The sequence below is a fragment of the Juglans microcarpa x Juglans regia genome, chromosome 5D, assembly GCF_004785595.1.
Source record: "Juglans microcarpa x Juglans regia isolate MS1-56 chromosome 5D, Jm3101_v1.0, whole genome shotgun sequence".
In the NCBI taxonomy this organism is placed as follows: domain Eukaryota; kingdom Viridiplantae; phylum Streptophyta; class Magnoliopsida; order Fagales; family Juglandaceae; genus Juglans; species Juglans microcarpa x Juglans regia.
The window spans coordinates 34,500,428-34,510,837 of NC_054602.1; the positions used below are offsets into that span (position 1 = coordinate 34,500,428).

Below are 10,410 nucleotides of genomic sequence, written 5' to 3' on the forward strand. Positions count from 1 at the left end.
TGAATTTGGTAGGTTGTTGTGCATGGGTGTCAATGTTTATAGTAATGGAATCATCATGCAAATTAGTGCCGTGTGTGAGTGGAATCGTGTGTATGTGAGTAGGAGGCCTCACCATCTTGCGATTGAGGTGGGTTAGGGCTTGGAGTAATTTGCAGTAGGTTTTGTATAGAAATAAATACAAATTTACAAAATCTATTCTAGGAAAGAATGCTAGAATTAAGGCTGTAATCTTCTAGTTGTTACAGATCAGTCAATGACTTGTGATTTTGTAGTTGTTACAACCAAGATTTGTGCCAAACAATCAGCTTGCATGATTTTCTGCTTGATTTGATCAGGACTCTTCCTTTATAAGATATTGCTAGTATAAAATTCAGTTGTTTCCCTCAAGCAAGTATATATTATATGTTTAGTGATATGAATATTTCATTGATGAAATTCAAAAGAGAAAGAAGACTTCTAAATACTAAAAAATATCTATAAAACCCCATAATTAAAGAAGTTTCACGATAGATATGAGAAGAAAACCATTGTGTTGCCTTCAACCTCTAGTTTTCAAAATGATATTGATACTTTTTGACATCTCATAAAGCAGGCAAACCTAGGAATCTTCGATGGTGACTTTTTTGATCTATTTTCTCCTTCAACAACACTCAATTCTTTCTTTGAGCGTATTACAGTAAGCTTACTAATTGCAGATTCATTATCATTTTCACAAGTAATGGTCCTAGATCTATCAAGCTGTGAGCAGTTTACTTCACTGGGACTCATTTCAGTTGAGCACGTAGTAGGCTGGTTTTTGAGGAACAAGCATATGACTGTACAGTCATCAACCTTGGAACCCGGATATTTACTCTTCCAAGCTCTAACAGCATGATGTACTAACAAATTGGCAGCTGTGGATCGTCTCTTTGCAGAAGTAAGTATCCTTATAACTTCATTGTTTGTTAACACATCCCATATCTGCAAAAAGAAATTAAACCAATGGCATATTTGATAGAGAGGTACGTACGCATTTGGATTGTGCCATATAAATTCTTACCCCATCGGTTGCTAGAACCACAAGCTCATCATTGTTTGTGAGCTTCCTATAAGAAACTTCAGGAATCGATATAAGACCACAGTTTTTCAGGCAGAAATCTCCAAAGGCCCTTGACATCGCAAGACCAGGGCAATCTTCATCAGGCATCCACATTCTATAAACATCAGGTTCACCATCTACTGCGAAAACTCTACCTTGGCAATTCTTGATTCTTTCAGCTTCACCTAATAAGTAGTTGACATCATAATTAAAAGAGAGATCAGTGTATCAGTTAATTCGAGTTTGTTGATCATGGTTTAAGGAGAGAAAGGGGAGGCTAGGGGGGAGAAACTAAAAGCGAAAAAAAAAAATCACCTACTTGAAATATCTGGTTTCATGTCGACTGTGAGCTGAATGGGAAGAAGTTGCTCATTGTCTCCTTTAGTGTAAAGAACGGCACGAGAGTCTCCTAAGTTGGCGATTATCAAATGATGACCCTAAAAATTGAAAAATGAATTATATGTATACAGATCAAAGAACTATTGATCACCAGATCGAGAAGATGTAAACATGAAAATGCTTTAATTTGTGTCTAAAAAAATACCTGTTTAACTACAATAACGGCTGTGCTACCACTGCAAAAGGTATCTGTAGAGGAATCTTGACTAAGTTCTTGATCGGTTTCCTTGAATGATTTAACAAAGCTGGCCTCTATTGAGGCGAGAGATAGATGGTGACTATTATGATGATTGTAATGAATATCTTTCATGGTGTCCCTAATATTAATGTTGTTATCATTGTCGTCGTCATCATCTTCGTCGTCATTAGCAACGTCATCGGCATCAACAACATCTCCAAATTTTGAGTGATTAAGCTGTAAGTATTTAAGTGATGCAGATAGCTTCAAGGGTAAACTGTCACGTACATGGCGTGAAATTTTATGGCCGTGGGGACCGTGACCGTCAAACACACCACAGAACAACGTTTCTTTCTCACCAATGAAATCCTGAAGTTCAAGGTTTTGAAATTCATATAATAATATTTGAGTTTTAGTTATAATTAACACTACTAATCATAAATTGGATGAGGAATAATAGAAATTGGTGGTGATGATCAAGGTGGCATTGCATTCGTCAATGATCAATCACTACAAGAAAAATAACATCTGTGATGGATTATTTGCGACAAAAAAGATTCATTTTGACAGTAAATAGTCATTATTGTAGGAAATAACTGACTATAAATAAATAATTTTCTTGTAGTGAATGCTTGATTATAGATGCAATAATAATAATTATCTTGCAAGGCATGCAAGCTGATACATATACTGCATCAATATTATAAGTACTTATATTTTTTTTAGGAAAAAAATTGGGGGTTAGATGATAGATCCATCACCATGACATGATTGAATTAAAATCCTAAACATTGGTTCATGATCTACATTTGAAAAGCGAATTCACGCAAACATGTTCTAGAAATTAAAACATATATAAAATAATATTGATGAATATATATATATATATATATATATATATATATATTGTAGCTATATATATAATTAAGTACGCTAGCTAGCTACCTCCCAAACTGTCATGGAGTCTTGATTGATTCCTTTTCTTCCTTGTTGGCTGTACATTGATGTAAACCTAGAAGGTCCTTCCAACCTTATGCGCGCCCCAATATCTCCATGTTGTGCATGATGATCCTGATCTTCAACATGAACCTTGTCTCCCTTCTCATCCACATGATGATGGTCTTCCATATTGGACCCTCCATGCCTGCCAGCCTTAATGCTACAACCGGCTCCCATATATATGTCTATATTTATATATATGGAACCCAGCAATTTAAACAAATTATCACCAAAACTCAACTAATACAGAATAAATTATAAAAAAACAAGCCAAAAAATGAAGGAAGAAATTTCTTAGAGATCCATTGAATATTGAACGACGAAGAGCAAAGGAAGGGAGTTCTAAGTTGATGAGCGTCATACGTATATATAGGGATTACAAAAACAGAATTTGTATATAGAAGGACAAGGTTTGTTGCAGAAATTAACCAATCAAAATTTAAATGTAGTAATTGGGATATATATATCATAATAGACAATTGAGATTTAAGAGTGAAAAACGGCGCTGGTAGTCGTTTTGCGATTCAATTGTTTTTTCTTCTGATATTTTATTGGTTAAAAAGTAGGGGTAATATCCGCATGATGCTCCACGTTTTAATGGACAGTGCTAGTGGGCTGTCCAACGATTACCGCTGGGTATACCACTAGTCTTTTTTTTTTCTTTCATTTTTTTCAACAATTTTTTAATATTCTTAATCATTAAAAAAAATACACAATTTCACTAATAATCACTTCTTTAATCATTAAATAAAATAATTGAACAATAACTTTGGTCGATAACTTTGAGGAGCTCTACTAGCATTTTCCCGTTCTTATATAATGTCATGGGTTTGTTGGGAAATTAACCAATCAAAATTTAAATGTAGTTGGAATATATATATATATATATATATATATATATATATATATATAAATAATAGACATGAATTGAGATTTAAGAGTGAAAAACGGCGTAGTCCACGTTCTCATGATACATTTGTTTATGTTCGTAAACATCCCGTGCAAAATAGCCCATGATGTATCCGAACTAAAAAATATATATTTTTTATTTTATTTTTAAGTTGAATTATTTTTTCAAAACATTCTCTTGTTAATTTTTCATTTAAAACCCTAATTGCGCTGGATGAACAAATGGTTAAATCATACTCATACTCGTGCAGGCATGTCACAGCTCACAATTGTGTCAATATATACATACATTAGGTGTCAATATATACAACTACCAAAAAAAAAAAAAAAAAAAAAAAAAAAAGAATAAAACAAACTGAAAAAGTCTAAAACTAACCATAAAATCCTTCTTTATTTATTTTTTTTCTAAATTAACTGGTATTACATGTATTTCAATTTATTAAAGTAATTGAAAGTAGAATAATTTCTAAAAACGAAGGAAAGTAGAATAAAAAAAAAAACTTGATATGGAAAGAGAGAGTACAAGTGTAAACTTGTGATGTGAGCTGGTTGACAAGTTACAACAGGGAGGAGATAGCTGTGGGTAAGCTTGCATAAAAGCAAGCCTGATTATTCCCCATTCAAATTCATTTTACGAGTAATGATATATGCTATGCTAATTAACACTGTTAATTCAGGCCGAATTTTTTTTTGGGTTCGATTTGAAACCCTACTAATTGGGTTTTGTTTATCTGAATTGATAATCGGATTACCCACCTGCCCATATCCAGGGTGGATATGGATACTTCATGAGATGGGTACTTGGTTTAAAAGACCGTTCCTGCAACCCGAGTTCACTTTTTAGAAAAATTTAAGTTATGCCCAATCTGAGTACCTTGGTTGTACTTGGATTCTTGAGTACAACCCGATTCTGAGTTTCAAAACTTCGGATTCTTTCGGGTACCAGCCCGGTTTATTCCCCGGGTTAACCTAGATGAGTACCCGGGCCGCATTACGTACTTTCAGGGTCCATATCCAAGTGAACAATCTTAATACTACCATTATACTTATTATACTTTTCATTACTTTTAGTCAAATGGTTGTGTAGTACGAAAACTTTTTTAAGCGAAACGAATGAATTTTAAGATTTAGGTTGTGTTTGGATCTTAAAGTGAGTTGAGTTGAGTTGAGTTGAGATAATAAAATATTGTTAGAATATTATTTTTTAATATTATTATTATTATTTTAGAATTTGAAAAAGTTGAATTGTTTATTATATTTTGTGTTAGAATTTGAAAAAGTTATAATGATAAATTGAGAGGAATTGAGATGAGTTAATCATCCAAACGAAGCCTTTAGAGCGTTGGCAATGACCTAGCCATTACCAAATCTAAAATTTAGCTAGAATCTTAATTTTTGGTTATAGTATCAATTTTTGACTAAATAAGTTTACATTAGACTAGCTATCTTAAAATTAAAATAATAATATAATATAATATTTTTTATTTTTATATTTTTGTAAATACAATTCATATATTTTCTAGATCTTTATGCTTTGTAGAAATAATGTGTCTACTCTATCAATATTCGCAATCAGTAAAATAAATAAAAAATTTTACCAGCGCATGGCATGCATGCTTTACCATTCAAAGAAAGAGGGAAGTGATAGAATAATAAAATATTGCTTTCTATTGTGAATAGTAGCTAGCCATGTTTGGAGAGGATTTAAGATTTAATGTAGCTCTAGTCTTAAACTTTGGACTATTGGCTAATCCAATGTGGAGGTTTTTTCTCACATCTAACTAAAGTTTAGACTTGCATTGACATTTGGCTAGTCCATTACCAATGCTCTAAGTAGGGTTTGGATAGTGAGATGAGATGAGATAGTTTTAAATAAAAGTTGAAAGTTGAATAAAATATTGTTATAATATTTTTTTAATATTATTATTATTTTGAGATTTGAAAACGTTGAATTGTTTATTATATTTTATATAAAAATTTGTGAAAATTGTAATGATAAGATAAAATGAGATGAGTTGAGATGGTTTTGGCATCCAAACTGAGCTAATTAGTACTACTTTTTTTATAAAAACAGATTAACGTCCTTTTCCTCTCCAATCCAGGCCAGTCAACCATTTAAAATAATATATTATTTAATATATAAGTTTAATCATATTTGAGTTTCAAGTTTTATTTATAAGCTGCCTTTCATTTCATATAAATTATACAAAAAATATGTATTTATCATTACTCAAACTCTTTTTTATTTCTTTACGACATTTAGACTACCTTAGGAACCGTTAACACAATCTACACTTCTAAGTCATTAAAAGATCTATATGTACGTACTTGGTGGGAAATTGAAGCATTCAACAAGCTGGAAATCCCATATGAATACTGATCAGATTCTAGATCACATATGAGGTTGTATTCCATACTCATGTTTGCAGGCGAAGCCATCACCCAGGTCCTTAGTAAGGAAAGGAACCAGCTTTGTGCTACAATGCTGAATCCCTAGCAAAAACCTATTCTTATAGCCGTTTCCTACATATAATTCAGATAAGATGAATTTTGACAACCCAGAATTTTCCTGCAATCAAGCTCCGAATGCACAGCTAGGAATCTAAACTGAATTGTTGGTTTCTAAATGTGAAAAATCAAAGGATTAATTATAAAGTCAGTATCTGGGTTTCCACCTTTTTTACAAATCGAGATCACAGTTTTCAACTTTTACAACATTAATATCTAAACTTAAAAAAATTCACAATTTTGTGGAGGATTGGGGTTAGAAAGTTAAGAGTTTTCTTCAATAAGGCACTTTTAAGAAAGTGGTTGTGGTGGTATCATCGGAAATGGATATATGCTCTTTGTATGTTGAATGTTATTGATGTCAAATATGAGAATATTTGAGGAGGTTGGCACTCAAGCAAAGTAAGAGGTGTGTATGGTGTGGGAGTATGAAAATTTATCCAGAATGAGAAGATTTCTTCAGATATTTTATATTTGAGATGGGAAGGGGAGCACATAAATTAGATTTTGTTATGATATACGGTGTGTTGATGTTGCTTTAAAGAATGCTTTTGCTTCTCTTTATAGAATTACATTAGATAAGGGTGCCTTTGTGGCTGATTATATGGACATTTCTATTGGATAAGCAAAGTTGGATAAGCAAAGTACTCCTCAAGGTTGCTTTCTTTGGTTGGTTGGCTTCTCATGGAAAAGTATCGATAAGCTAAGAAAAGGTAGCATTATGATAATGAATTGGTGTTTTATGTGTAAAAGAAATGGAGAATTGGTGGACCACCTTCTTATTTATTGTGATATGGTTGAGGCTTTATGAGATGAAAGTTTTACTAGGCTTGGTATCCATGGGTAATGCCTAAGAGGATGGTAAATTTATTGTCATGTTGGAGAAGAATTATGGGCAATTGTCAAATTGCGGTTGCTTGGAAGATGATGCCATTATGTCTAATGTGGCATATTTGAAATGACAGGAATGTTATTGTTTTGATAATCGGGAACGTTTGATGGAAGGGTTTAGAGATTTTTTTTTTTTCTTTCATACATTACTTTAGACTTTAGCTATTGTAGTGAATGGGGCTAGCTTTAATAAATTTTATGCTTATTTTCACAGCACTTACCTTGTAATTAGTTTTTTCTCTTGTATACTCCATGTGCACTTGAGTTTTGCTTAATTATGTAGATTAATAAATTCTTCTTACTTGTATATAAAAAAAAAAAAAATAGTTAGAAAATTAAAGGTGAACTGCTTGCAAGTTTTTTGAAGTTCAATTACCAATATTGCGAAAGTTGAAAACTGTAAGCTCAATTTGCATAAATGTGAGAATTCAAAGTATTGAATTTGCAATTAACTCAAAATCAAATTATCATCCATATGCAATCGAGTTCTCTATTTCTTAACCGGATTAGATGATCCAATGTAAAGAGAGACATAACATATTCATGTGGGATTCACTTTGCCAAAAATCTTATAAGTAAAGTATTACATGTTGTAGGATTAATATGATGCATCTTATCTCTCTCCCTGTTTGGACATCTAATTCGATCATATAAGTAGAGAGAAGAGAAATGTTACTATGCTGCCTCAGTTATACCTCTCACTTTGCCTCCATTGATACCGTACTACCACTTAGTGATACGTGACTTATTAAAAAAATTAAAAAAATACATTTAAAATAAAATGGCGTCCGAAAACATAATAAGAAAAAGATTGAAACGCTAGATTATCTCTACCATTTTTATGTTTGCATTTTTTTAATCAGCCACGTGGCATGGTGGTGGTGCCACGTCAATGGGGGCAAAGTGAGCAATATAATCGGAGCGACATAGTAACATTACTCTTAGAAGCAAAGGCGAGGAACTAAACACGTAAAATTAAGTGACTAGGAAAACTAGACATCACCGAAATGGAATCTAATGTTGTAATTTAGAGCATAAACTGGTTCTTGAGGCCAAATGAAAAACATTGAACAAATGAAATTTTCATTTCCAGCTGCAACCCTCTTACATTTGAAGTAAATCTCTGAACACGTACAAGTAAAAAATATAAACTACAATGTTTCGGGTGTAGAAGAAAAATAAAGGAAAAATTGTTTTCTAATCACCTACTAACTACCACCACTGGTGAACAAGAACACCACTTTGCCTGAGAGAAGTAAACAGCTCCAAGCATTGGCCATAAGTTTTCTCATACTTGGAGCTCCTCTGACCAGGGCAACATCTCTGCCACCTATTGTAGTGGCACTCGAGAAATACCTCATCGATTAAACAAATCGCTCCTGTCTCAAACAACCTCGGAATCAACTCGAATTCAGTCCCTTCCACGTCCATCTTCATCACCACATAGTCCCTCTCCGACACCGTGTTCTTTAACCAATTCGCAAAATCAAACCCTTGAATCTCATTCACATCACCACCATTGTTACCACCACCGCCGCCACCAAAGGGTTGAATCCTCCCCATCCCTCTACCATTATCACTGCTATTCTTGCCTGGGTCCCGATTAATCTCAAACTTTAATGTCTCGTTTCGCACCCACGCCGCATACGGCAATAGCCTAATCCCTTTCTTCAAGTTATACTCTTCGTGAAAGGCCTTATCGGCTTCGATGGCATACACTTCAAAGGTCTTGTTCTGTTTCGGGTATTGCTTCTTGAACCAGCTTCCGATGCTAGACCCATAACCTCTAGCCCCAACATCAACATACACATACCTATTCTTAAAGCTAATATCAGCCATTGATGGCAAATACTTTATGTTCTTTATGTTTCTCTTCAACGTGATCCACGGCTTCAACGGCTCCTCCGTGATGAAACGCTCAGCGTTCCGGACCAGTTCTTGCTTATGATCGGGAACCCAGCACTTATTCGCCGAATGTTCGTTTATGGGTTTGGGTTTCGCAACCCCTACACGATCCAGAAGAATTTTGACCTCCTTTTTCAGAACAATTTCGCGTATACGAGGCATCGACGAATCAAAGCCGTCTATATCGTGTGATTTGATTAACTTGCAAGAATTGAATAATTCAAGAAAGGAATTGAAACTGTACGTATCTTTGGCTCCTATGTGGAACACAGCAAACCCTTCGGGTTTCAGTGTCCTTTCGATCTCCGACGCCAATTCCAACGGCCGGGAAACCTTGTCGAGACGGCCCCCAGCGGAGAACACGAAGTCGAAGGTGCTGTCGCCGAATGGGACTCGGTTTGGGAGGGCCTTAATTACCAAAGGCCGGGTAGCTTTCTTGAAAATCCCAACCGAGTCCTTAACCCCGACCTGTTTCAGAGAGTAGACGTCTTTTCCGCTCGGCGTCTCTACGCAGAGAGACTTCGAGTCTCCCGAGAGGTGGCCTTCGGATATCAGATCCTGGAAGACGGAGGAGTAGAAATTTACGGCCTTGATCCAATCCTTGCTGGTGTAGAGATCCACGCCGCCGTTCGTCGCTTGGACGGCGTCATTCGCGGCGATGGCCGATGCTCCAGGGCCGGTACCGGTGACAACGAAATTGAAAGTCTCCTGTAACGAGAAGAAGCAGAAGTCGCCGACGTTACACGACTCTCCGGTGATCGTAATAACGTAGGCGAATCGGAAGACTATGATGAGAACGCCGAACATGAGCAACCGTACCAGAGAGTTCCTAAGAGAGCCGGACTTGCCCATGGGAGGCTCCATGACTGCTAATATTGCACCCTCTTTTGAGAGAGAAGAAAACGACTCAAAACCCAAAAAGAGAACTAGAGAGAGAGAAAGAGAGCGAGAAACGGAGATTAGCGAGAACAGAAGCGAGCGGAGGTGTGGTTGGCGCCGATTAAGGATCTTGTAAGGGAGAGATGGTTAGAGATCGGAAAATAGAGAGAAGAAGAGGGAGCAAAACGGGAAAACATGGTGGTTCCGTAGGCACGCCGGTTTCTCTTATGGTGAGGTGACCATGGCGCTTCCTTGCACTTGCATACCAGAAAGAGATTTTGGGGAAACAGGATGGAGATGAAAGCGGGGGGCGTTGAATGAAGAAGAACGCGGCGGGGTGACCGAAATAGGCGGTTACCACGCGTAAAAGGAGCGGGTAGGATAACCTTGAATAGCGACAGCTGACTTTCCGTCTTATTATTAGCAAAAAATATAGCGACGGCCGATATTATTATTTTTGGATTCTTTCCAAATATCAAAATTGCCACTCTACTTGCAAATCCTATATTATTATTAACAAGTCTTTGGCAAGAAGAAATCCAAATGGAATAAAGTAGTTCTAGGAAAATCCGCTAAATGAATAAACTATTCTTTAATTATTAATTTATTAAGGGGGGTGTTTGAGTTGGTGACCTGTAACAACCGTGAATCACCTACCAATAAT

At 35.5% G+C, this 10,410-nt stretch overlaps 2 protein-coding genes across 2 annotated transcripts; both read right to left on the bottom strand.

Moving 5' to 3' along the window:
- Positions 1-399: 399 nt before the first annotated feature.
- On the bottom strand, positions 400-2,987 carry LOC121265623 (probable protein phosphatase 2C 65). The gene is made up of 5 exons (XM_041169306.1): positions 2,601-2,987; positions 1,623-2,024; positions 1,398-1,515; positions 1,040-1,263; positions 400-960 (listed from the first exon to the last, which is right to left on the bottom strand). The coding sequence occupies exons 1-5, from the start codon at positions 2,829-2,831 to the stop codon at positions 553-555; spliced, it is 1,383 nt and encodes a 460-aa protein (XP_041025240.1). The 5' UTR covers positions 2,832-2,987; the 3' UTR covers positions 400-552.
- A 5,034-nt stretch (positions 2,988-8,021) lies between these two features.
- Positions 8,022-10,080, bottom strand: LOC121265051. The gene has a single exon (XM_041168500.1). It carries the CDS (start codon positions 9,729-9,731, stop codon positions 8,175-8,177), a length of 1,557 nt encoding a protein of 518 aa, XP_041024434.1. The 5' UTR covers positions 9,732-10,080; the 3' UTR covers positions 8,022-8,174.
- Positions 10,081-10,410: the final 330 nt, after the last annotated feature.

Coding starts and splice junctions, on each gene's coding strand:
- LOC121265623 (XM_041169306.1), bottom strand. CDS start 2,831: ATGGGAGCCGGTTGTAGCATTAAGGCTGGCAGGCATGGAGGGTCCAAT. Junction 1,516..1,622: donor CCGTTATTGTAGTTAAACAG/GTATTTTTTTAG, acceptor TTCAATTTTTAG/GGTCATCATTTGATAATCGC. Junction 1,264..1,397: donor CATGAAACCAGATATTTCAA/GTAGGTGATTTT, acceptor ACTACTTATTAG/GTGAAGCTGAAAGAATCAAG.
- LOC121265051 (XM_041168500.1), bottom strand. CDS start 9,731: ATGGAGCCTCCCATGGGCAAGTCCGGCTCTCTTAGGAACTCTCTGGTA.